The sequence below is a fragment of the Chionomys nivalis genome, chromosome 11, assembly GCF_950005125.1.
Source record: "Chionomys nivalis chromosome 11, mChiNiv1.1, whole genome shotgun sequence".
Taxonomy (NCBI): Eukaryota; Metazoa; Chordata; class Mammalia; order Rodentia; family Cricetidae; genus Chionomys; species Chionomys nivalis.
Genome location: NC_080096.1, coordinates 17,153,577 through 17,181,530, shown reverse-complemented (window position 1 = coordinate 17,181,530; position 27,954 = coordinate 17,153,577). Strand labels below are relative to the sequence as shown.

At 46.5% G+C, this 27,954-nt stretch overlaps 1 protein-coding gene and 1 pseudogene across 2 annotated transcripts; one reads left to right on the top strand and one right to left on the bottom strand.

The window, feature by feature from the left end:
• Positions 1-23: 23 nt before the first annotated feature.
• Rcan3 (RCAN family member 3) lies at positions 24-27,954 on the bottom strand. Of its 2 annotated transcripts, none has more exons than XM_057783944.1 (5): positions 27,753-27,954; positions 18,445-18,680; positions 11,690-11,863; positions 10,009-10,180; positions 24-8,420 (listed from the first exon to the last, which is right to left on the bottom strand). In XM_057783944.1, exons 2-5 carry the CDS (start codon positions 18,637-18,639, stop codon positions 8,242-8,244), a joined length of 720 nt encoding a protein of 239 aa, XP_057639927.1. In that variant the 5' UTR covers positions 18,640-18,680; positions 27,753-27,954; the 3' UTR covers positions 24-8,241. The 2 variants fall into 2 exon arrangements, with proteins under 2 accessions (XP_057639927.1, XP_057639928.1); XM_057783945.1 differs by lacking the exon at positions 27,753-27,954 and adding an exon at positions 27,276-27,297.
• LOC130883597 (protein Spindly-like) lies at positions 1,715-3,433 on the top strand (annotated as a pseudogene).

The following is a 27,954-nucleotide window of genomic DNA, read 5'->3' as shown; positions in this document are numbered from 1 at the left end:
TCAAAACTTGTTACATGTGATTGTAAAGTGTCCTCTAAATTACATTCTGCTCTTGTCACCTCACAGGACAAGAAATGTTTAGAGAGCCTCGGAACACAGGACAGTTGAAGCTGATAATGAACTATTGCCCATCACATCAAGCACACTAAAACACGGACACACGGACGAAGATCACAAGTGCAGCGAGTATCCACTACGGTGCATGGGCCCAGAGAGATTACACACACGTCCAGATTCAGGAATAAATCCCGCTGCAGGTTTGGGTATGAAGAACAAAGCGCAAGGGCTGTGAAGGCTTTCCCCACACTCCCAAGACGCAAATGCTCTACAGTGACAGGAATAAACACTCAGGGGTGGACAGCAGTGGCTATGGTGCAATCGCAGGACCGACACCTGCTGTCTCCCCTTAGTTCTCAACCTGACTTAGGGAGACTGGAGACCAACAGGAAACAATACAGAAAAACACCAATTATCTGCATAGATAGAAAATAAATCCTCCTCGTGGTAAGAATGCACACCCAGTCAAGGCCATGCGGGAGCTCCAAGGGTCACAGGACCCTCTTCAAGAGTTGCAGGTTCCCAAGAGAAAGCACAAACCAAGTCAGCAGGTCTCCGCACATTTACCTCCCTGAGGTCACTTCTCAGCTCTGACAGAAACTTTACAGGGAACAGGACAAGTTCCCAGCCCGGCCAGAGACCCAACAGGCTGCGCTGTGTACACCCAGTAACCCTTCTGTGGAGATAGGGTCTTGTAGAGCACAGGCTGGCCTTAATCTGCAACAATCCTCCTACCTTCGCCTTCCAAGTGCTGGGATGACAGGCATGTCACCATGCCTGACAACATTTGGTAATCTGGACTCTCAACTATCACATTTTGCTCTGCTCAAGAGTGAAGGAAACAGTGGCACGCTGAGGACGAGGATGGCTCTGGAGAAGCATACTCCAAGGGGAGTGTAAAACGTCAACAGTCATTGGTCATGTGGTTGGTCAGGGTCCCAATACCTTACTCTTCAAATGTACTTAACTGTAGAATGTGGGCCTCTCGCTTAGAAGCAACATCTCCCCAGGACTCCAAATCTTCTACACTGCCACAAAAAGAAAGGAAAATAGCTCTTTTTCTTTGAGACAGGGTTTTGCTTACATATCCCAAGATATTCTCATCCTTTCAATCCTCGTCCCAGTCTCCTGAAGGCTGAGATCACAGGCCTGTGCCACCACACCCAGTCAGCTGTTTCCTCAACACAGATGTGTTAAGGAACAGAGGGAGAAAGGTGACCACGCTCACCTGTGTGACAGGTGAGGGCCAAGACTCTCCAGAGAAGAGGCAAGCTGGCAGGCATGAACCCCAGGCTTCAAAGAATCATGCACACTTCTGATAATTACACCTAAAGCCTTCCTTTAAAAATAAATCCCCGAGTCTGTAAAGTAGTTTACATAGAGTTGAATAAATGGTGGCTTTTTTTGTGTGTGTGCTGAGGAGGATGTACTGACACGAATCTGGGCACCCGGTGCTTTCTGAACAAGCCTCTGGTTGCGGCAGCCAGGAAGCGTGAACAGGGAGTAGGCTGAAAACAGAAAGCATGGAGAGAGAGAAAGAGAGATCACAGATCTTCGAAGCAAACTCAAAGAGTGTGAAAAGGAGTGATTGAAAGCTGCACAGTACGGCTTACAGCTCCTGGAGAGGCAAACTGAACTGCAGAATCAACTGGATAAATGTCATGAAGAAATGATGACCGTACTGAGGGTTATAACCAGAAGTATGCCCTTCAAAGAGAAGCTGAGCTCAAGAGTCGGATGTCAGAAAGTTTGAGCTGTGAATGTGAAGCTTTGAAACAACAGAAAACGCAGCTGGAGCAGTTAGAAATTCAGCTAAACAGAAGCCACAGGCAGGAAGTGAATGACCTGAAAAATAAGTTAGAGAAACTGAAAGTGGAATTAGATGAAGTGAAGTGAGGTTGCAGCTGAAGCAGAAGCTGGACCACCAGGAGGAAGTTCTCGCCCACAAATTGGAAAAGCTCCGGCTAATGGAAGGTGTGAAGACTGCTCTCCAAAGAGGTGAACGAGCCACAGTACAAACAAGAACAACTAGGGGCTGGAGAGATGGCTCAGTGGTTAAGAGCACTGCCTGCCCTTCCAAAGGTCCTGAGTTCAGTTCCCAGCAACCACATGGTGGCTCACAACCATCTGTAATGAGATCTGGTGCCCTCTTCTGACCCGCAGGCACACATGCAGACAGAATACTGTATACATAATAAATAGATTTAAAAAAAAAAAAAAACAAGAACAACTAGAATGTTCCAATGCTTCCTTAATGCACCGGGTAGACTGGATTCAAGAAGAAAAAGAGGAGCGAGAGAAGGAAGTGGTGTCGTATTATAACGCCTTAGAGAAAGCTCACGTAGAAAATCAGGATCTTCAGGTGCAGTTGGGTCATGTGCTCCAGCAAGCCTTGGATCCCAGTAGTAAAGACAACTTCCTGTTTGCGGAGGTGGATGATTGAAGGGTGGCTATGGAACGCCAGCTCAACTCGATGAAAGTCAAATATCAGTCACTGGAGAAGCACAATGCATTCACCAGAGAGCAGATGAGCAAATGAAGTTACAAATCTCCACACTGCTGAGGATGTGGGGATCTCAAACTGAGTTGAAGCAGCAGGAAGGGTTGTTTGCCATGTTGGAACAGAAGAATGGTGAAATAAAACACCTTTTAGGTAAAATTAAAAATCTGGAGAAATTTAAGACCTTATATGAAAGTATGGAACTTAAACCGTCCACATCAGCCAGCCCTTGTTCTCTAGAAGACATCACCTACTTCAGCTAAAGCTTGATAAGTTAAAGAAAATGAAAGCACAAGAGGCGAGCTATCCTCACAGGGAATGAAGGCGGAAACTGTGAATGAAAGACACCTGCAGCTTTCAGAAAGTGCAAACATAAAACTGAGAGCTAAGTTAGCTGAATCAAAGCTGAAGTAGGAACCTAAGAGAAAACTGAAGCGCCTGTGCTCAAAGAGGGGCGTGAGGTGCTGCCACTGGGTGTAACCACCCCAGAAGACACACCTGCTGCCAGCTAGCCTCTCTCCTCGCAAGAGTCCGCCTCTGGAGATGCAGCCGAAGACGGAGAAGAAATGTGTAAAGCTCATGGATGGTCCAGGCAGTGCTGAGGCCTTACGTGAACAAAGTGGGAACACCCCCAGCTTCCCCAGGTTATCTGCGGAATCAAAGCTTTCAACAGAAGAGAAAGAAAGGAAAGAAACTACAAGCAAACTGGAAAAGGGAGCCTGCAAGAAATCACACACCATCATGTACGCGTCCTCAAAGTCAGTCCTGGAGATGCAATGCCCACAGCAGGAGGAGGGTGTTGCTCTGCGGGGCTTGCTGAGGATCGAGCCTGTGCGCAGGATACCCTTGTGGAACATTTGCATACACCAGCGCTAAGACCTCTGTGACCAAAAATTGAGCTTTTATTTAAACCTGTTTGCTGCACTGGACCGGATTTTGAAAGTTATGTGATTAAATAATGTTCCTTAAGAACTGAAATGGACAACATTGAAGTTATTATGTTTTCCTATGTATAGATTCATAAAGAAATAAATTTTATTTTCCTTGTCTTGAAAAAAATAGTTTATATACAAATATAAATCCATGTCCATCTTTAGTCTTGAGCAGAACCCTATTTTCTAAGCACAGAGGGAGGGGGACCTCCCCCAGCAAACTTTCAGCTCCATGCATGCGGCCTCATTCTCTGTGCCCGGCTCCTCTCTTAGGACTCTTTGCATTTTAACAGCATGAACGCGACTCTCCATGGAGCCCACATAAAGTACTAACCTAACTGCTGTGACCAAGGAAACATTCTGGAAGCAGATTCTAACCCATAGCTCAATGGCGGTAAGAGCACAAGTCACAATCAAGCTGATTAAAAGCTCCCAAGTTGCTACCTACACCACCGATGTTTAAAGGCCATTTCTCATTCGCCATAAGGAGTCTCTCTCCTATCTGCTGGGCCTCCCGTTCTTCTCTAAGTGACAGGGAGAAACATCCTCCACACTTTAAGAGCCCAGTGCATGAAAATACGTGGAAGAACAGGGAAGGCCAGCTGCAATCCCTGCAGCGCTGTGCACGCCCATGTAAGTCTGGGGTCAGGTCAGTCACATCGATTTTAAGATAGTCAAATCATTTCACTTGATAATCATGACTTTTTTTTTGGTCTGATTTGCTTTTTTAGACAGGGACTCACTGTGTAGCCCAGGCTGGCTCTGAATTCAGTGCTCCACCTGCAGTGCTAAGATTAAAGGCGTTTCCACCATGGCAATAATCATGACATTTTACAAAGGCAGGCCTGGGGCTGGGGCTGGCTCAGTGGCAAGAGTGCATGATGCTCTTGAGGACCATGTTCAGTTCCTAGTACTCACTTCGGGTATGTTACTACTGTCTCCAGCTCCAGGAGATCTAATGCCCTGTTTTGGCCCTTGTGGGCACCCATATGTACACATGCATACATACACACAGACACATAAATAAAAACAAATCTTTAAACCTTACTAATCTCAACTCTCACTTTTAAAATATTTTTAGAGACAGATTTCATGAAAATGGTACACAGTCGTCCCTTTATGGGGCAAACTGCTCCTGACCTGTACCTGGTGTCCCCTCAACTCAAATTGCCCATTTAGTGGCCACAATGATCTATGTAAACCTTTATGTAGAACTTAAAATCTTCTCTGTATAATCCTCTTCCTTTTTTTGAGATAATCCCATGTAACCCAGGCTGGCCTTAAATTCACTATTTAGTTGAGGACAACCTTGAACCCCTGACCCTTCTGCTAGCAGCTACCCCCGAGTGCTGGATTACAAGTGCCTGCCAACACACGGCCGTCCTGACATTTGAGGGATGAGTAAAACTACCTTTCAGCTCCTCAAGGAGAGGAGCTGCTCCTAGCTCCTGCCTCTCCACCTCTCTCCATGGACCTCTGGCTCCCACAGGTGGGTGTGTTGGAAAAATCTAGACTCTAAGAGCCAAGCTCCTGCAGTCCTGCTGGCCAGCCAGTGTCACGCCTTCATTACCCTTTACAGGGCTTTTCCTAACACAAAACCCCCGTTCTCTTCCTCGCATCCCTCAGTTTGAGTCCCACGAAGAGGTGTGGCTTTCTGAAGAAACCATGGTTACTGTTAGAGCTTCTTTCTGTAGAATGAACTGCAGATTTCTCCGGGAAAGCATGAAAGAGCTCCTGAAGAGCAGCAGGGCACTCTCACAGGGGGAATGCAGAATCCCCTAGGGAAGTTAATTCTAAGAAACAATTCAGCCGGGCATGGTGGCACACGCCTTTAATCCCAGCACGCAGGATGCAGAGGTGAGTTTGAGGCCAGCCTGATTTACAAAGTGAGTTCCGGAACAGCCAGGGCTGTTACACAGAGAAACCCTGTCTACAAAAACAAAAAAGAAAATAATTGAATTAATTCAGTTTGAAAGAAAAATGCACATAAATCTACAATGGGAACTGGAAAGAAGATAAGGGATAGACTGTGAGCTGTGGTACATCTGTAACATCTGTAATCCTGGGCTTTGGAGGTAGGTGCAGTAGGATCAGGATTCAAGATCACCCTTGGCCACACAGGGAATCTGAGACCAGCTACCTGTGCTACCTGAGACCTTTTCACAAACAAACAAAAGAACAGAACTCATTTATTATAAAATGGGTACATGAACCGAGCATCAAAATAGCTTAAACACAGACACTTGGATACTCTGGTTCATTTCATTAAATAGTGGATGAATATTTTTTCTTCTTCTTGAGCTTGTCTTATGGAAACAATATGACAGAAAAGAGGAAAATACTAATATTTGCTATCCAGCAAAGTTTAAATGGCTTCCCTTCTCCTTGCACACGCCCCATTCATACACACAATTTAATACCCTCAAAAAGATTTAAAGAGATGAACAGTTTGCACCTCTTGACTTAAACAAAGAAGGAGTAGGCCAAGTGTGGGGGCGCACACTTTTAATTACCTCTCAGCACTCAGGAGGCAGAGGCAGGTAGATCTCTGTGAGTACGAGGCCAGCCTAGTCTATAGAGCAAGTTCCAGGACAGTCAGAGCTAAAATAAAGAAAACCTGGGGGGGGGGGAGAAAGGGAGAGGGAGGAGAGAGAGAGAGAGAGAGAGAGAGAGAGAGAGAGAGAGAGAGAGAGAGAGAGAGAGAGAGAGAGGTTTTTAAGTTGGCAGCTAGAAATGAAAGCTAAGACTAAAAATTAGTTTTGATCACTTAGAGAATTAGAGAGAATTGGTATTGCATAATGCGGAACACAAAAACTTCCCAACTGTTGAAGATCTACTTGTTTGCTGGCAGGTAGGGTCTGTCCTGCAACCCAAAGAAGAAAACTGCTGAGCTCAGAAGTGCAAAGGAGAGCCTATCAGCTGACCCGACAGACAATGACCTGGGTCCAACAAACCAGTGTGGATGGAGTGGTAATCTTCAACCAAGCACACAGAGTTCAGCATCTGAGGGCAAGGACAACCCTTCCTGTTGTTGTTGTCGGTGATGTAGGGCATACCTGCAATCCTAGCACTTAGGGGATAGAGGCAGGAGTTCAAGGCCATCCTTGAGATGTACCAAGTTTGATGTAAACCAGGACTATATGAGACCTTGTTTCAACAAGTCAGACATTTGTGTGCAATACAGTTTAAATCTTCAGAAATCAATTCTACCACAAAAGACACTCAGCTCTAACATGTCACCCAAAGAACATAGCCATCATGGCTTCAATGTCTCCATTTTTCTTCCTTTACAGTAGCTGCCGAGCTGGTTTCTTGGTTCTGTGCCAGTCCCTTCACATACCCCAGCCAGCCCTGGACACCTGCTGTGTGGTGACGGCACAGTGAGTGGACCAGTGGACGCACCCGGAGCAGGAGAGCCTTCTGTGAGAGGGGCGGCAGCCCTGCACACTAGCGATGCTGCACTCATGTACAGAGGCTCAAACACAGCCTCAAGAGCAAGAAGCAGTTCCATCTGAAAGTCGACTGCAAGGCAAGATGGAACCTTTCACTAAAAAGGGAAGCATGAACTGCACACAGGGGCTTATACCTTCAATCCCACGACTCAAGTGGCTGAGGAAGGAGAACAAATGGTCTTGGGCCAGCCTGGGCTACATACTGGGTCTCAGGCTAGACAGTGTAAGACCTTGTCTCAAAGAAAAAGTACTGGTGATTTTTTTTTTCTTTCTGAACAGTTGAATACTTGAATGGAAAAATTTGAAGTGCATGGTGGCTCACTCCCTGTAATTTCTAGCACTTGGAAGTCTAATGCAGGAGGATCTCAAAGGATTTTAAGCCAGCTAGCTACAAAGTGAAACCCTGTCTTCAAAGAAAATAAAAAAATGAAACACCTCCCAATTCAAAGTGGTCTTCATAAAGTCTTATCGTTATTTTCTGAAATTTAAGACTGGACTAACATCACAGAGCTACACACAGCATAGGACAACTCAGGCAGCGACAAGCCAGCACTAGGATGGTCAAGAGGGAAACTGAAGAGCCACCCTCCACAGGCTGCAACTCCGTATCATCACCAGCCAAGCTTCCCAGTGATACATCCTGCTTGCAGGGTCCAGGCCTGGGAGGGCTGCACTGGGAGCATGGTCCTGGGCACCACCTCCACCAACCGCAAGAGTGATACTGAGGAGAGCCAAGAATATGTCTGCGCATGCCGTTTGGATCTGATAATCTCACTCATTTGGCAGTTCATCCCCAAGGCTAGTGGAAAAATACTGAAGAAAAAAAGGCTTCTACAAATGATTTTGGATCTAAGATTTCTTTTCGTGCCAAAAAAAGGTCATGTATACTGAGCAACATTCAGCCTTTGCTCAATGTATTTGTTAGACACAACCACAGCAGTACAAAGAATACCTACCCCAAATTACTGAAATTATGAGACTAATTTTTAAATCTGTAAAAACAGTAGTGCACTGGGTGATTCTAATTCTGGCCTTCGGTACCCAATGAGCGATGTATTCTGGGGTACTGATGTTTTTGGGAGGAGTCAGGTGCCACATAGTGGGGGCTAACCTTGTCACTTAAAGTGCCATTTAGAGCATTGCTCAAAATTTCAAACAGCTGGCCACATCTGCTACTTCACCCCATGTTCTGGCCTGGCAAGGCTGACCCTGCTGCCAGATGGATGCAGCGGCATCTCGTGTCTGTGCTCCAGTGCAGGTGCAGCGGTAGCAGCAGGAAGCACAGGTGCAGTGGCTGGGCTCACAGTGCACAGTCCAGCTGTTCACTCAGTGCGGCTGTGGGAGCTTCCGGGCGCCGAGTCTGCGTGATTTTTTGTTTTGGGTTTTTTGTGTCTTCTTCCTCTTCAGTTTCGCTTTCACAGACATGCACAACCACGCTAGGGGTGGACTCGGTTCCTGCATGCAGTTCGTATTTCTCCCCTGCCGAGGCAAGCACAAGAAGGAGCCTGGCTGTCAATGGAAGGAATCAATTTATCTCCTAACTTCCTCTTCCACTAATTCATTTAACAGCTGCTGATTTTTGAGACTGAATCTCATGAACTCTAGGTCAGTCAGAAATTTGCTGCTGTAGCTGACACTGGCCTTGAACTCTTTAATTTTTCTGCTTCCATTCTCCCAAGTGCTAGGATTGTAGGCATGTGTTGCCTTGGTGGGTTTGTTGCTTAAACTCTGTAAAATCATCTATCCTGCACCAGAGGGGATTAGCCTGTTTGGTATTAAAAAATTCTCTTTTTTCCTCTCAACGGGGTCTCAGTATGCAGACAGGCTGGCCTGGAACTCCCAGAGGGTTGCTTGCCTCTGCCTCCCAAGTGTTGTTAAAGGTAAGTGCCACCATGCCCTGCAGAAGTTCCATTTGTTAAAGACACTGTCCTTTCTGTCCTGGGAGTTAAAATCCAAGCATGGCTGCTAAGTTCGCAGGCACCTTCAGGGCAGATCCATTCAGCATACCCTGAAACCACCCTATCCACAACAACATCCTGGCCATCATGTTAATCTCCATGACTTTAAACTGAGCATACTCAGGAAAGGGCCTGCTACTGTATGAATATACACAAGCTTCCTTCATTCAGGGAGTACCTTGCTTTGGAACTAGCTCCTGTCTCTTCCTGCAGGTGAGGAAGTTTCTCCACTCTTATGTCCTTTGCTTACTTTGGCTTTGTGCTCGCTATGATGGGAACCCATTGATTAGATTACATAAATACTAATTAAATTGTTAATATAAATGCTAATTGCTGTTCTAGAAACAACTGAGGTGGGTTAGTTACATTCATAAAGGTTTTGGGTCCCATGGGAGGCCCTGGCTAGGCTCCAGGCAGCAGTTTCTAGTGTAGGATCTGACTTCTGAAGGAGTTCAAATGGCCACAAGCATAAAGCTCTTCTCAGATGCCTCTGAAGTGCCCTGAAGAGACATGCTGTCCTTAACAGCTGGGAATCAGCTCCTCACATTATTAAAGAGACGAGAGAGGCAGCAAGTAGAGAAGGAAAGTAAGAAACAAAACAGAAGCCAGGCAGTGGTGGTGCACCCCCTTAATCCCAGCACTCGAGAAGCAGAGGCAGGCAGATCTCCTTGAATTTGAGGCCAATCTGGTCTACAAAGCTAGTTCTAGGACAGGCTACAAAGCTACAGAGAAACTCTTGTCTTGGGGAAAGAAAAAAAGAAAGAGAGAGAGAGAGAGAGAGAGAGAGAGAGAGAGAGAGAGAGAAAGGGTTGCAGAGAGAAAGCAGCAAGTGTGTTCGCTAACAGTCTGTGTGAACGCCCAGCTGAATCACTGACAGTGAAAACGATCATGCTGTACACACCATCTAACGTTCACAACCACATAACACGGGCTTGGCAGCTGGCTGAGGACCACAGCATTGGAAATGCAGTCAGAGTGTGGACCCAGACTGGTGTGACTGCAGTGTCTCCTGGACAGCCTGCTGTTGCTGGGCTCCACACCCCCTACTGAACACCGTCTCTGATACACAAAGTTCCTGGGACAGTAAGAGCAAAAGCAGAAGCCATTACCTGGCCCCAGCTTGGAGACAGCACAGAGTAAGTCATAGTTGATCACAGGCATCGCATCTTCACTCTGCTTCCACCCTACTGGCGGGGAGGCTGGAGGGGAGATGAGGAACTGCTTGGTGGGCTGTGGGGGCAGTAAGTAGGACTTGTCCCGAGCCTCCCCAGACACCTGCACCTGCAAGGAAGGACATGACCATGACCGCTTTGCAAATGTGTCTTCGTTTTCTTCATTTCCATCTTTACGGTACTTGTTACTTTCTTAGAGGGTGATTAAAAAGATCCTAAACGTTTGTGATCTTCCAGGAGGGAGACCGGGGCCACCTGGCTCACTGCACGGGGCCACACACACCGGAAACTTGATAAACACGAGTTGAGTGAAAGAACCAGTGTGCAGACAGACGGACAGAGAAATGCACAGCAGTAACTGCGGCTGGGAACTGGGCTCTAAGTGTTCCTCAGGGTCCACGTGGTAGAGGTTTACTCCCCTGAGGGGTGAAACGGGAGCCTTTAGGAGCCAGGGAGGTCTTTAGTCACTAGGAGCACACCCTAAGGCACAGTGGGACCCCAGTCCCTGACTCTTCCTGTTTCCCATGAATGAGGTGAACAGCTTGGCTTTGCCTTCATGTGCTACACCCACTGCAGGCCCAAAAGAAAAGGGACGATCATATATGGACTGAAGCCTCAAAACCACGAGCCAAGACTTCTCCGTTACAGTTATCATCTCTTATTTGTCACAGCGGTGTGCTAGCTAGTTTTATGTCACTGGACACAAGCCTTCATTACTGAGAGGAGGGAACCTCAATTAAGATCAGGCTGTAGGCAAGCCTGGAGAGCATTTTCTTAATTAGTGATTAACACGGGAGGACCCAGCCATAAGGGTAGTAACACCCTGGGCTGGGGTCCTGGGTTCTATAAGAAAGCAAGTGAGCAAACCATGAAGAGCAAGCCTGCAGGCAACACTCCTCCATGGCCTCTGCTTCAGCTCCTGCCTCCAGGTTCCTGCCCAGGTTGAGCTCTTGCCTTGGCTTCCCTCAGTGGAAGGTGATTCAGGAAAAATCCTTCAGTGTCCAAGCTACTTTGGCCATGGTGCTGCACCACAGATGGCATTACAGATTTCATCGCAGATTAGTAACCCTAACTAGCTCAGTGGGAAGGGCTGACGCACAAAGCTCCCGTCTTAGAAGAGAGGAAAATGCTTGTGTGGCCGTCAGAGGACACAGGTCAGCTCTTTCCTCACACCGTGTATGTGTGGGTTCCAGGGATCAAACTCAGGTCGTCAAGCTTAGTGGCAAGCACCTTTACCCACGGAGCCTTCTTGATGTCCCTTGAAGATTTTTTTTCTGTTCTCCCACAAATGTCACATCCTAAGTGCTATTTTAGATGCAGAGAACATTTAATCCACTAACCTTGAAGGTCGGGGCTTAACCCTTGTAGAGCCCTAGCTGAGCAAAGCTGCCACAAAAATGAATCCCTTAACTGTTAGCTGCAGCAAAACAAAGCAGAAGGCTTAATACGCTCCTAAGATAATGAACTTAGGTATGTGTTAAGTAATAGAAAACACAACATCGTCTGCTCACGGGAATGTCGACTTCACAAACCTCTGACCCAGAGCTGGAGGGAGAACTGCCAGGAGCTGCGACAGAGAAGTGGCTGTGGGGACACGCAGACACGCAGCACACTGTACCTGTGCGAAGTAAAGCTTCAGCTTCTGACCATGGAAGTCACTCTCGTGCAGCTCTATCCGAGCTCTCGCTGCAGCCTCGGGCTTGCTGAAGTTGATCCTCACTCTGCGGAAGCTCTTGAACAACTGGAATGTGACCTGGTCATCATAGAGGGTGAAGAGAGCTTCAAATCTCTCCTGTGAGGAGAGCAGCAAGGCAGAGAGAAGAGAGAAGAAGAACAGAATACTCCTGTTAACAGGACGCCTGCGAAGAGAAGTGGCCGGGTGAAGACCCTATGAAGTGCGCTCCTTCCTGAGAGCCTCTCTCTGGAAGGAGTTCAGGGTGGACGTGGTGTGACTCGTGCTTACATCTGCACTGACTGAACATGGCTAGCTTCGTTAAATACTGCAGCTTCAAAGGTCAGAAGATAAACATGATGCATAAACCAGCACACACGCGTCTCCACACAACAGGAGCACAGCTGCCAAAGCCACCAGTGTTCGTCAAAGGAACATCTCTGGTTCTTGGGGTGCCCCTTCCCCTGCTTTCTTCACAGTGCTAGGCATTTGTTGCTGCTTAAGCCTGACACACTGAGTAAGGTGTGTCTTAGAACCTGGACACCTCCCCCAGCATGTACACACAATATAACACAGAGAAATCATTCCTATCTTTTTAAATTTTTTTTTTTTAATTTTTTGAGACTAAGCTCTTACACAGGCCAGGTCGGCCTCAAACTTGCTAGTAGCTAAAGATGGCCTTGTATTCTGATCACGGGGCGCCGCCAGGCCTGGCAGCTTCCTAACTTTCACTTTTAACGTCTATGTATCTTTACGTTTCAGAAAAAGCAATGTACATATGATGTGCGTGTGATGTGTGCAGTATATAGAGCCGATTTACTACTCACTGTCTTGTTCAGAGAGTGTCTCTCACTATGTCACTCTGGTTGGTCTGAAATTCAGAGAGCCACCTGCCTCTGCCTCTGCCTCCTGGATGCTGGAACCATAGTATCTTTTTATAGACTTTATAGACTGGCCTTTACATCTTCAGATATTAAGTTAGGTGATGGTGGCGCACACCTTTAATCCCAACACTCAGGAGGCAGAGGAAGAAGCAGGTTTCTGTGAGTTCTAGGCCAGCCTGGTCTACAAAGTGAGTTCCAGGACAGCAAAGGGTATTACACAGAGAAATTCTGTCTTGAAAAATCAAAAGTAAATAAATAACATCCAAATACCGATCAGTTCCAGTAGTGTTTTGGTTAGGCAGACTAGGAAAGAGTTGGGGTTAGGATACTGTAATTTCAGAACAGAGCTCTTCCTCCTTTCCACTTAGCAGCCTCCTGCACAGCCTTCACTGCTCGTCCTCAGCCACTGCCGTGAAAACCCATCCCTCAGGGCAGCGGATAGTTCATGGGTAAAGGTGCTTGCCACCATATCCGATGACCTGAGCATTCAATGCAGTGCTTTCTGCACTTGGTGACGCTGAGTGTCCCCATCAAAAACAGGACTTGGGGGTCAGGCAGAGCTACCTTCATCTGCCCCATCACCACAAGAAACTATTCAAAGCCAGTGTCCTGTGGGTACCACAGCAACAGATGTACAGTCTGTGTACAAAGGGACAATAACCTACCAGCCAGTCCTACCTAGAGTAATTCTCTGAGGCTGGGAGATGCCTCAGTGGACACTTGGCACTCAAGTTGAGAACCGGTGTTTAGACACCCAGACCCCACAGAAGAAGCTCAGCAGGCATGACGGCCTGTGACCCCAGTGCCTAGGGGAGTCAGGAGCTGGAGAGTTAGACTAGCCGAACCAGTGAGCTCTAGGTTCAGTGAGACACCTGATATTAACGTCTGACCACCTCATGCAAGCATACATGTGCCCACGAGCACACACATACACCCCCACATACATATATACAGAACTTCACTCTATATTAACATTGACTGAATGCACTACAACACACAGACCTAAGGTATACATTAGAAAAACATGTATCCCGGGGCTGGAGAGATGGCTCAGTGGTTAAGAGTACTGACTGCTTTTCCAGAGAACCTAGGTTCAATTCCCAGTACCCACATGGCAGCTAACAACTGTCTGTAACTCCAAGATCTGACACCATCACACAGAGTTACATGCAGGCCAAATACCAATGTACGTAAAATAAAAATAAATAATTAAAAACAAAAAGAAAAACATGTATCCCAAGCCAAAAAAAAAAAAAAAAAATCCAGGTGGTGGTGGTACACACTTTTAATCCCAGCACTCGGGAGGCAGAGGCAGGTGGTTCTCTATGAGTTCCAGGACAGCCAGGGTTATATAGAGAGTCCAAACCAAACCAAACACTGGTGAGGGGCGTGGGATGTGGCTTAGTTTGTACAGTGCATTCATGAAGCTTCAGGTTCCATCCCCAACACCACATAAAATGTGCATACTGGTATAAGCTTATATTCCAGCACTCAGGAGGCGGAGGCAAGAGATCAGAAGCTCAAGGTCGCTCTTACCGACCAAGTGTGAGACAAGTCTTGGGTACATGGCACCCTGTCTCATTAAAAAAAAAAAAGTGTGTGTGAAAATCTTTTCAAGTTTGGAACAGTTGTTTTGTTTTTCAAGACAGGATTTCTCCTGGAACTCACTTTGTAGACCAGGCTGGCCTTGAACTCACAGAGATCCGCCTGCCTCTGCCTCCCAAGTGCCGGGATTAAAGGTGTGCACCATCACCACCCAGTCCAGAGCAGATTATTTTTAAAGTGTTTAATTTTAGTACTGATCTTGCAGGAAGGATTATTCTTCCCAAAGTCCACTGGAGGTGTTCAGTTCCGAATTCTACACTATGTGGATTACTTGCACAACAGGTGGTTCAAAGAAAAATTAAGCAAAATAAGATAATAAGAGAGGAAAGAGAATAAGGGGCAGAACCAGGTGTGGTAGCACAGTGCCTGTAATCATGGCACTTGGGAAGCGGAGGCAAGAGGATCAGAAGCCGCTGAGGCTAGCCTGGATGTGCTGGATAGAGTGATGTCAGCCTGACACAAGCTAAAGTCACCTGAGAGGAAGGAACCTCAGTTAAGAAAATGCCTCTGTGGCCCGGTAGTGGTGGTGCATGCCTTTAATCCCAGTACTTGGGAGGCAAAGGCAGGAGGATCTCTGGGAGTTTGAGGCCAGCCTGGTCTACACAGCAACTCCGGGACAGGCTCCATAGCGACAGAGAAACCCTGTATCAAAAAAACCCAAAAAACAGCAAAACACTCACACAAACAAACAAAAAAGAAAAAAAAAAAGAAAGAAAATGCCTCTGGAAGTTCAGGCTGTAGGCAAGCCTGAAGGGTGTTTTCTTAAGGACTGATGTGGGAGGGCCCAGTCATAATGGGTGGAGCCATCCCTGGGCTGGTGGTTCCGAGTTCTATAAAAAAGCAGGCTGAGCAAGCCATGAAGAGCGAGCCAGTAAGCAGCGCTCCTCCAAGTTCTCTGCATCAGCTCCTGCCTCCAGGTTCCTGCCCTGCTTTGACTTCCTGACCTGACTTCCTTCAATAATGAACAGTGATGTGGAAAATAAACCCTTTGCCTCCAAGCTACTTTTTGCCATGGTGTTTCATCCTAGCAATAGTAACCCTCAGACACTGGGCTACACACAGCCAGGCGGTGGGTGGCACACGCCTTTAAAGCCAGCACTCGGGAGGCAGAGGCAGGTGGATCTCTGAGTTTGAGGCCAACCTTGTCTACAGAGTAAATTCCAGGATAGCCAGGGCTGTTATAGGGAAACCCTGTCTTGAAAAAAACAAAACAAAACAAAACAAAACAACAACAACAACAACAACAACAAAATGGCTTAGTGGCTGAGCACATGTGCTGCTCTTACAGAGGACCGGATTCATTTTCCAGCATCTACACTGTAAATGGCTCACAACCACCTACAATTCCAGTTCCAAGGGATATATTACTCCCATCTAGTTTCTTTGGAGATCCATACACATATACACACAAATAAAACTTAAAAAAAAAAAAGATGAGCAAAAGAAAATCAACAAGAACTCAATTTTCCATCAAGTCAAAACTTTCCCAGGCCATGTATGGAAAAAAACAAAATAAATTTCTTGGTGTGAAGTTCCTCCTAATAAGGACGTGTATCTGCTATTATCTGTGTGCACAAGTGGGTATTGTGGAGTCTCGGAACCGTGTGGCGCCCATGCCCTCCTTTCACCTTTCTGTGGGTTTCTGGGGGGCAGGGTTGTCAAGTTTGCATCGTTGAACAGCAAGCACCTTTCCCTAGTGATCCCTCTCACTGCCCCCAAGAATTTGTAATCTTAAGAGAAAGTGGTCCTAAGATCCTCTCAGATACCAAATGCTTGTAGAGTAAATGCCGGATATAAACAGGGCGGTATTTGCAAAGAACTGGTACACTTCTCCAGATGCACTGAACAACTCTAGATGATCTACATAGAACACAGTGTAAACAGTTTTCATACTGCATTGCTAGGAACAACAAACGCCTGTAAATATTCAGTACAGAAACAACTTACTCTTTCTTTTTCTCTCTCTCTCTTTTCTTTTCTGAGACAGGGTCTCACTATGCAGCCCTTGTGGCTGTCCCAGAACTCACTATGTAGATCAGGCTGGCCTCCAATTCAGAGACCGACCTCTCCTCCCTCTGCCTCCCATGTGCTGGGATTAAAGCTGTATATGCCCCATGCTAGATACGAATTTTTAATGGAACATTTTCTATCAGTGGCTGTTGAACTCGGAGATGCTATATCCACTGATAGATACAAAGGGCTGGATTTACCTGTGCTTTCTTCTGGTAACAAATAAATTGTCTCTAACATGAAATTCGGAGCTCTTAAACAGATGAGAAAAACAGGATGGATAATTGCAGGTTTCTAAACTGTGGCTGGACTGGGCAAAGCAGCAGCATTTGTGAGCTAAACAGCCTGCAAAGAAAGCCTTTGTGACTGACCATGCCCGCCAGCCCCTGCCTTGTAGGTTCTCATCTTCACAGGACTCCTGAGACTCCCCAGCACACACATAGGCCCAGTGCAGTTAGGACTGCCGCCCTTTGCTCAGAAGCCCTCGGGACTGCATCCTGCAGAAGGGCCAGCTTTTCCACTTGGCATCAGGGTACTTCACAGGATGGCCCAACATCCACCTCCCAGCCCAATGTTCTTGACTTGGACAGTTATCACCCATGTGCCAACCACTCTCGCTCCTACTACGCACTGTCCTAATTAGGTTTCTTGGTATATCTGGTTTCCTCTGGCTAAAGCGTCCTTCCTTTCCTCTGTAAAATTCTAACTCACAGCTCTTCCCCAACGCCACATGCCCTTCTGAGAGACTTACTGAGCCTGGCTGCGTACTTGTCCACTGAAATCTTGATGGATTTCCAGTGTTTCTAGAGGGACTAACTTTCCATTTTGTGGCCGACCCACCAGCCCCACTGCAGGACTGTACGCCCATGACTCAGACACTGCTTAATTCGCACTCTGTCCTCGACCTATGCTGCAGGTGCTTGAGCATGCATCCAGCTCTGCCCTGAAAGACACTGAAGGAAGTCCAGCCTGGGCTACAGAGTGAGAATGGGTCTCACTGAAAGGAAAATTCTTTGTGTACATAGTTAACATTTAAGGGTCAAATCAGGAGTGGTGGTTTCTACCTGTGTATCCAGTGCCCAGGAGGCTGAGGACTGCCCAGATGTTAGCCTAGACCACACAGTGAGACTATGGCTCAGAGAAAGAAAAAAAAAGGTGTGCAGGCTTTTATGAGATCATGATAACACACACACACACACACACACACACACACGTTTCTAACTAACTAAATAACTTTAAAAAGATAATCTTATTTTTCCTTCCAAACCATACAAAGTACTACCAGAAATGTTAACGATAATTAATCCTAATAGCCTACATGCAATAAGCCCTAGGAAAAAGCCGAATTCCTTCTTCAGTGAATGCACAAGGAGGAGGAAGCCAGGAAAAAATCATGTGCTTGGAAGCTGGGTGTGGTGACATATCCCTGTGACATATCTCAGTATTTAGGAGTTAGAGCTCGGAGGATCACTGGAAGTTCTAGGCTAGCCTGAACCACACGGCCACACAGCCAATCCCAGGCCAGTCTGAGCCACACAGCCAATCCCAGGCCAGTCTGAGCCACACAGCCAATCCCAGGCCAGCCTGAGCACATAGCCAATCCCAGGCCAGTCTGGTCCACACAGCCAATCCCAGGCCAGTTTGAGCCACACAGCCAATCCCAGGCCAGTCTGAGCCACACACCCAATCCCAGGCCAGTCTGAGCCACACAGCCAATCCCAGGTCAGCCTGGGCCAGAGCAAGACCTTGTCTCAAACAACTACAGCAGCCTGTTGGGTAAAGGAGGAATTAGTGGTGGAGGTGGGAAAGGCATAAGAGAGGATGACAGAATGGATATGGCAGAATTACATTATGTACAGAAATAAAATTACTAATGATTCACATTATGTATATTTAATATCTTCGAGTAAAACATTAAAAAAGCTTTTCCTCAATTACAGTCTCCAAAACTCAATGAATAAGAGAATGAATGAAAAGCACATTTAATGAGCCTTGAGTTCACTAAGAGCCAAGGCTTCTCAGGTGGAGCAGAAGGACTGGCTCTGCAGCACACCTGTGAGTGGCAGACGGAGACTCCATGACACAGCGAGGGACCTAGTGTAGCGCACACTTTCTGTTATTCCACGTCACGGGCTCTCGGACTCGTCTACCAAAGCTATCTATGCTTCCATGGTGTAAGTGAAGGGACTGGGCCGTGCCTACCTTCTGCTCTTGGACCTCAAACACTGCTTCGTGGACACTGCAAGCAAAAAGTGAGGTGGGCAGGTCGCTTAGATCCATCATCTCTTCCAAGTCATCTTCATTTTCACCGAAGACCATCTCCTCTTCCTCTTCCTGATCACTGCTACAGAGATCGGACTGGCTATCATTCCAAGATTTCATGGTGTCTCGGAGCATCTTTTCCGTGGGGAAAGTTCTAGGATATCTGCCAGACACCGCTTAAAAAAAAAAAAGAAAACAATGGAGAAAAAAAAACTGAAGGCCTTATCATGTTGCAGTCAATCTATCCTCAAGACAGCAATTCATCAAGCAAAATGACTTTATCCAGGAAAGATCAATCAGCATTTAAGTCAGCTCCAGCTCTCGCAAATGAATTTCTATCTACAAACCTGATTTGCTTAGCAGGTTTTTACGGGGCAATGGAATATGAAGAAGCGAAAAAGCAAACGCTTCCTGGTGAAAACAGGATGAAAAGGACGAGGTGGCAGGATCGCATCAACATGTACTTTGGTTTACAAGCAGAGAGAGGGAAAGTGGGAGCCGGAGCAGCCCTCGCATATTTGTTTTGGGTTTTAGGTGGCAAACACTGGAAGTGGCCCAGCAGAATCACACCCACACGGTCTGCTCACCATCTGCACCCTGAAATGCTGTCTGTGAGGCTCTGCCTTTCTTACCCAGTGCGTTTTTCTTCCTGGGCAGACTCTCATGTAATTAAGTTGCTATGTCCCTGAGTTCCCTCTAATAGGTGTTCATGAACACACATGCAAGAGTGTACAGCATACAACTAAAGCTGGAAGACAACCCAGAAGACGCACTCCCAACTTTTAGACATTGTGCACTTAAGAGTCGGGCCTAGAGCTGGCACTGTCCTTCTGTGAAATACTGGGGCAGAATCTGCCTGTGCCTGGCTCCTCAGGAGACCACACCATACTCATCACACAGTGTACCTGTGCACATGTGACATGGAACTGAAGGAAAACCATGAGTGACAGAGACACCAAGTGATCATGATTGTTACGACTGCACTTCTGAGTTCCCTTTCATTTTGAAGGACACAGGCTCCAGATGCATTGCTTACATAGGATACATTTCATACTAGTTATTAACTATGGGGTAAAAATAGTGGAGTTTCCAGCTGGGCAGTGGTGGCGCACGCCTTTAATCCCAGCACTTGGGAGGCAGAGGCAGGCGGGTCTCTGTGAGTTTGAGGCCAGCCTGGTCTACAGAGTGAGTTCCAGGACAGCCAAAGCTACACAGAGAAACCTATCTCAAAAAAACAAAAACAAAAAAGCAGTTTCCCATTATTCTATACCATTCAAGACAACTTTAAAAAATAGCATCTATCCTTGCTCTGTCAACATTCTGGACACCTACTGCCAGGCACTGGGGGAGACTGAGTAGTTCTCCTGTAGGACCAGCCAGTCACACTCCCTAACGGGGCCTCATCCTGCTGTCTGCTACACCATCCACTTCTCCACCTGCTCCTCTTCCTCGGCACGGAAGCCTGTTCATGTTGGATCCCCACCATCGGTTCTACCTTGCTGTCATCTGCCTGCTCCTCTTCCTACCCACTCCCTGTAGATGGGTTCACTTACTTTATTTCCTTCCCTCCACTCCCTCCAGGGTTTAGTCTCCCAAGCAGCTGCCATTCTCTCTTGGCTTCAGCTCCCCTCGCTACTGACAACCAAGGCTTCCTGAGCACCAAAATCCACTTTCTGCAGTGTGCCCTTGAGGCCCCTCCCTTCACTCCCAGTCTCTCTATACACTTGGGTCTCTCTGAGGTTCCAGCGCTGCCCCCTCTGGAGCCCTTAGCTTCTTAGTTCTCAACTGGGTTTCCTGCTTCTCTGGGTCTCCTATGTGCCAGTACCATCTTGCATTTCACACAATTGCTCCTAAGCTATGAAGCACGGCATCAAAGCTGTGGGGAAAGGAGGGCTGAATCTGCACCACATAGAACTGGAGGTTTGAGAGATACACTACATCCCTGGAGATTCTAAGCTGCCCCTTGGCCCACAGGTCTGACAACAAATTTTAGCTGATTATTTTCATTGCTGTGTGAGGTCTTTCTGGTCTGAGGGGAGCCCCCAGAAGAGTGTCTCACTACAGCTTTCATGGGGGAGGCTGGGCTCTCACACTCAGCTCCCTTCTCTGCTCTAAGGTTATTCGGCTGCTGACAAATCACCCACCTGCCCGTGTTCTGCCTGTGCCTTCAAATTCCTGCCAATTTCTGACTCAAGCTGCTCAGCAAGGACTGCTGAACAAAAGCAGACAGCACCGAGCTTCATGCATGTCACCATGCCACTGGCATGTCATCATTGACAGAAAAAAAATTCAGTTCTGTAAGGAATTAGAGATGTACTGTGGGACAATGGTCTTGTACCCTGTAAAGATTTGTCACTTGTATGGTTTAATAAAATGCTGACTGGCCAGTAACCAGGCAGGAAGTATAGGCGGGGCAACCAGAATAGGAAAATTCTGGGAAGGGGAATGACTCAGTCTGCAGTTATCACCCAGATTCAGAGGACACAAGATGAGAATGCCTCACTGATAAAAGGTACCAAGCCATGTGGCTAACACAGACAAGAATTATGGGTTAATTTAAGATGTAAGAGTCAGTTAATAAGAAGCCTGAGCTAACAGGCCAACCAGTTTATAATTAATGTAGGCCTCTTTGGGACTGAATGGCTGTGGACCCAGACGGGACTGAAACCTCTGTCAACAGAGATGGGCTCCCAAAAATGGTTGTGGAGGACAATAGCAGGTAAAGAATAGATGCAGTCAGGCACCAAGCAGGTGTGTGCAGTCAGGACGAGAAAAGTCAGAAAGCTGGTAAAGGTATTTAGTACCAGTCTAGTTTAACCTTGAGTATAAAAGTGAGCTTTCTTTGTAGCCTGTCTATGGAATTAAGTGTTTGTTTTTTTGTAATCCCTCATTTATTTTTTATTTATTCCCCCACTTAAAAGATTCTGGGCAGGGGGCTGGAGAGATAGCTCAGTGGTTAAGAGCATTGCCTGCTCTTCCAAAGGTCCTGAGTTCAATTCCCGGCAACCACATGGTGGCTCACAACCATCTGTAATGAGGTCTGGTGCTCTCTTCTGGCCTGCAGACATACACACAGACAGAATATTGTATGCATTATAAATAAATAAATATTTAAAAAAAAAGATTCTGGGCAGTAGTGGCACACACCTTTAATCCTAGAACTGGGGGGGCAGAGGCAGGCAGATCTCTGTGAGTTAGAGGTCAGCCTGATCTACAGAGTGAGTTCCATGATAGTCAGAGCTGTTACACAGAGAAACCCTTTCTCAAAGAAAAAAAGGAACCCCTAAAAGATCCCCCCACAAGAAATATGCACAAAAGATGATCATGGTAGCTCATGTTTTTAATCCCAGCACTTTGCAGACAGAGGCTAGTGGATCTCCATGAGTTCCAGGCCAGTACAAAGGGAGTGATTTCCAGACTGTTCCAGGCAGGCAGAGCTCCTTCAGGGAGGGGGAGGGGGAGAGTAGAGGAAGGGAAAGAACGTCAGGCCATTTTCGGCCTACGTATGTGTAGCACTGGCCTTGAGTGCTAAGCCCATACTCTACGATTGAACTACAGCCCTAATCTACAGTCTACTTTTGATAATTAGTACTTTGTTTCAAGGTTCTTCTTCCAATATGACAAAGAATAAAATAAAAATAGAGCATAGGAAACAATCCTTGGTTTGACTTAGAATTTTATATATTCGTTTCCTGTTTTTCTACCTTCATCTTACGCTAGCTTTCTTTTGATATAACTTCAAAAAGAAATGATAAAAATAGGGTTAGGCATGCATGGTAGCTCATGTCTATAATCTCAGCACTTGAGAGCCTGAAATAGGAGGAAAGCCATGAGTTAGAAGTCAGCTTGGGCTATGTAGTAAGTTCTAGGCTTGCCTGGGTTACAGGACAACAACACATCATAGCTGGGTGGTGGCACAAAAGCATTAATCGCGGCACTCAGGAGGCAGGGGCAGGCGGATCTCTGTGAGTTCAAGACCAGTCTGGTCTACAGAGCAAGTTATAGGACAACCAGGGCTACACAGAGAAACCCTGTTTCAAAAATGCAAAAGAGGGGTTGGGAGATGGCTCAGAGGTTAAGAGCACTGACTGCTCTTCCAGAGGTCCTGACTTCAATTCCCAGCAACCACATGGTGGCTCACAATCATCTATAGTGGGATCTGACGCCCTCTTCTGGCCTGCAGATGTATATGCAGAGTCCTCATACATAAAATACAAATAAAAAAATGCAAAAGAGATTGCTCAGCAGTTAAGAGCACTGACTGCTTTTCCAGATGACCTGGGTTCAATTCCCAGCACCCACATGGCAGCTTACACCTGTCTGTAACTCCAGTTTTAGGGGACCCAACGCCCATAGCAAAAACACCAATGTACATAAAAAAATCCAAACAACAACAAAAACTAAAACATCTCTACATATAGGTAGCAGACTGCCTCTTATCATTCTCTCTCCAAACTATTAAAAAGTAAAGCATGGTTCATATCCTATCAAATCAGCATGAGAGCAAAATCCATTTCTTACACAGTAGTAAAGCCCATCCACTTAACAATGCTATAATACATTATCTATTTTAGTCTCTAATCAAATTTCATTAATTATCCTAACAATTGCCACAATAATAGTTTTTCCTTCAAAATTACTTATTGTGGCACTAAGGGTTGGACCCAGGGCTTCCTACATACTAGGCAAGTGCTCTACCACTGAGCTGCTTCCCAGTCCTCTTTTTATCTGCATTTTGAGACAGAGAGACATGGTCTCATTAAGGTGTCCAGCCTGGCTCTGACTACTCACTTTAGCTTGGTAGTCCTTGACCTTTTGATCCTCTTGCCTCAGCTTCTCTGTTAGCTGGGATTATAGACCTATGCCACCAAGCCCAGATCAAAGGTTTTAGATCATTAAGGAATTATGTTATAAGGCTTACACATTTATATTCTTTAAAAGGATAGACTGGAAATGCACCTAACTGTGAACGTGTCTGAGTGTCTCCAGGAGGGATCAGAGGCCACCTTCAGATCTCCAACACGGGACTCTGGCCCCAACAGGACTCCGCCCATACACATGACTCTACCTATCTTACCTGTTCTGGTGGGTTTGGTTTTGTAAATTTCTAGTGCCTCTTTAAGTATGTGTTTTTACACACATGTGTGTGCTGGTATGTGCCATGGTGTGCACAGGGAGACAGGGCAATTTTCGGGAGTGCTTTTACCCCGTGAACCATCTCACTAAACCTGCCTGACTGTTCCTAATTTCTCAAGTAGAAAATGTAGATAATAATAATCTCCACTCAATAAAGATGTTGGGAGAAGTAAATGCTTATATTCAGAATAACGTTTTGCACATGGCCAGTACTCAGTAATTCTTTTAAAAACAAGCATGGTATGCATTTCCTTGTTGGTTGAAAGGGCCGAAATAGCATCTGCATGGCTGGTAGAACTGACATTCAAATCATAATACAGAGGAGAAAAAAACAACAAGACAACCCTCTAAATGATCACAAAGGAAGAGAAATCCCTCGCAGTTTGTATGACCCCAAGAAAAGCAGGGAGGGTTTGTCAGTAAACTGAGCTCCTGAACAGCCACTGAGCTAGCTATCTGCTTCCAGTGTGGAACAGACTTAAAACAAAAATGCCACTAGGTCTTTGCATGAGCCTTACAGAAATTTATGTCACAACAAAATGTTTATTGGCTATCTTGCTAAAAACACACAATGAGGTTTTTGTGTGTGTGTGTTTTTGTTTTGAAGTCAACACTGTCAATCACTTCAGAATTTCCTGACATTCTAAATGTGGTTAAAACTGAAAAGAGAAGCTGGGTGGCAGGGATGCACGCCTTTAATCCTAGCACTCAGGAGGCAGAGGCAGGCGGATCTCTGTGAGTTTGAGGCCAGCCTGGCCTATAGAGAGAGTGCAAGGACAGGCTCTAGAGCTACATGGAGAAACCTTGTTTAGAAAACAAACAAACAATAAAACCAAATTAAACAAAAAAAATTGAAAAGAGAAATATACATGGACATCACACACATTAACCTAGCAGCCACTTAAAGCTAAAGTTGGCTTCAAACAATCCGGGGGTGGGGCTATGGCTCAGCGTTACAGCCCTGGCATCAGGAGGCCCTATTTCCATTCCTAGCACAGAGGTTTTATTCCTGACTACTGGAACTATTGCAACCTCCGCCTGTGCTGATCGGGGCTTTAGCATCACCTCCAGTGCTGCCTTAGTCCTGGCTGGCTTCTGGCAGACGGCTTCTTCACAGAAACATGAATTGGGTGGGAAACCTCCAAGGAGCATGGCCATCTGCTCTGCTGCACCAGCCTCGAGACAAGACTAATCCACCAAGGCTGCACGCCAAGCAATTTCAGTTGATAAGGAAAAGGTGAATTCTTTCTGCTCCAGAATTTAAAAAAAAATATTGTTTCCCAACTTGAGGAACATTTTAATATCTTAGCCAGATTTGTTTGAAATGAGCAAAATGTCTACAAAAACACCAGAAGCAAATGTGTACTCTATTTGAATTTCTAATTGAGACTAAATCTCCCAAAAGACTATTCAAGACTGCCAACATCGGGGTTCTGAAGTCTACTATGAGTCCTCTATCTCCCAGTCCTTCTTATCGATCATTGACAGAATTCTACTTTTTTAAAAAGTAGTAACGGCAAACAAAAATCATCATAATAAAGTTAGTGGAACATTAGTGTAAAATAGGTTATAAAGACTAGATTTTTGGGGCTAGAGAGAGGGCTTAGCAGCTAAGAGCATGCACTGCTTTTGCAGAGGACCAGAGTTTGGTTCCTAGCTCCTACCTCAGGTGGCTCTTAACTACCGGCAACTCCAGCTCCAGGGGATCCAATGTCCTCTTCTGGCCTCCACAGATACCTGTGCTCATGTGCGTATACTCACACAGAGGCACACTTTAAAAAAAATCTTTTTAAAAGTTATATTTCTGGAGCTAGAGAGATGGCTCTTGCTCTTGAGGAAGACCTGGGATCAGTTCCCAACACCCGTACAGGAGCTCACAACTATCAATAATTCCAGGATATCTGATGCCTTCTTCTGGGGGGGGACCAGGCATATATGTGGTACATATACATACAAACAGACAAAATTCATGCACATAAAATAAACCTCTAAAAACTTAACAATTAGATTTCTGTATTTTCAGGACCTAAAGTCACGCCATTTTATTGATAATCTACAACGTTCCTATCATCATCACTGATGGTCTTACTCCACCCATCAGTATGAGAAAGGCAAAAGGAGAGCAATGCACAGTGAGACTTCAGAGAGTGACTGGCGCTATTTGTTGTTGTGTGAAGCATAGTCACTTCACTCCTGGGCGAGGCACCCTCCACTCAGTAACTGAAGGATTTTTCCCTGTTTTTACACTGGGGATTAAACCTAGCACCTCAAGCACGCTGGTCAGGCGCTTGAGCGCCATCGCTCCAGGCAAAGTGGAGCTTTCTGTAGGATTCTGGAGCTAATGCCAAAGGCTGCTTCTGAGCAGTAACATCTGCAAGCCACTGCACAGGGTCACAGGTCAGAGGAATGGAGTTCTAAGTCACACTACTTTTCACACCTTTCCCCCTTTGGGACCCACATTTCCTGTACCCTCATGCAGCGCTGCTTCTCATTTGCTAGCCTAAGACTACATGGGGCTCTAAAACTGTAAAATATACCACGATTGAATGGTAAAGAAGAAAATCTCCCAAGCACTAAAACCCTCCTCTTTTGGAGACTGGTTGCTGATGAGGTAAGATGTAAAGCTGTAGCAAAGACTAACAGGACGCTAATTTTAATTACTTCATGATCATCCTACATCCAAAGTTTATCAGAACACTACATAAAATCCCGATCAAAAAGAACAACTCTGCATGCCAGGAAAAAAAAAATCTAGACTCTGAGATGTACTGTATTTTTTAATTCTGGCTTTTTACTTATTTATTAGTATGTATGTGTGTGCCTGTGGGTGTATGTTTGTGCATCACGTACATGTATGAGCCCTCAGAGGTAAGAAAGGCGTGGGATCACATGGAACTAGATTTATGAACTATCATATGGATGCTGGGAATCTACGCCCAGTCCTCTGCAAGAGCAGCAAGTGCTCCGAATAGCCGAGCCAGCCCTCCAGCACCAATATTTTGTTAGACTATACTATTTAATGCATGTATTGTGCTTGCCCATGGTCGCAGCAGCACTCACATGGAGGTCAGAGGACATCTTGGAGGAGGTGGTTCTCTCCTACCCCATGGGCTCCGTGGATCCATGAACTCCAGCTGCCAAGCGTGCTGAGCCCTCACACAGGACCAAACATTGTTTTACAGTTCGACACATTGGATCAGAGGTAATGGCATAGTGATAAAATGAGAGGTTTTTGTTTTGTTTTTTGCTTTTGGACAGGGCCTTGTTATGTAGTCCAGGCTAGGTTCCCAAGTACTGAGAAAGAAAAAAAACAAAAAAGAAAAAAAAAAAGTGCGCCACACCCAGTCCTTAGAATAAGATTTTTAAGTAATTAGCAATTACAGATACTGATGAAATTACTTCTCTAGCCAACAGTAGATGAAAGACTTCTACGAAAAGTTCAAGAAAATCCGTTGTATTAGACAGCTTTCAACAAGGGGATGCGACTATTTTTTGGTTTTAAATCCTACACTACATCACTCTAAATAATCCTAGTTTGAATCTGAAACACGGGCGTGAGCGGCTAAAATCTTAATCTCCTCAAGAGATGATGAGATTTTGCACAGAAGCTGGAACCGGGCAACCTGGAAACAGACCGCTATTGAAGGCGCGTCGGTTCAGGAGGCGGACACAAGTTTCCAGAAGCCAGGGAGGCAGAGATGCGCTGATGATATTCCTGCATCCTGGGGGAGGGAAAAGGGGGAGGAGACCTGGGCTTCCACCTGCTGCCAGCCTGTTTTCCTGGCCACACCTTCCCTGCCCTCGAGCGCAGGCTGGGCCTGTCATCTTCCAAAAAGACGTACAGTTGATGGAAAAATTGGTAGTGGAGGAGGAAGGACTTGGGGGGGGGGGCGAGGGGTGTTTTGTAGGATGTTACCCCGAAGCGCCCTGGGAAGACCCTGGGGACCAGGCGGCTGGCCCTTCGCAGCGTCTAGGGGGCTCCGGGCAGCTCTGGGCGGCTGCTGCTACGGCTGAGGCTGCTGTAACTTTCGGGGTCCCGGGATCCCCAGCGCCGCTGCAAACCTGCTCCGAGCGGCCGCGCGCCGGCCCCGCCCTGCGAAGGGGAGACTCACCTGTGCGCTCGACGGGAGAGGCCCGGGCGCGACGAGCGCGGCCTGGGGCAAAAAGAACCCCTCCGCCCGGGGCCGCGAGGAGCCGCCACGCCCTCGACGCCGGCCGCCTCAGCCGGGGACGCGGGCGGTGACTTGGGCCCGAGCGAGGTCGCTGGCGTCGCGCGCGCTCCCGGACCCGCGCGCCTCGCGCCCTCCCTTGGGG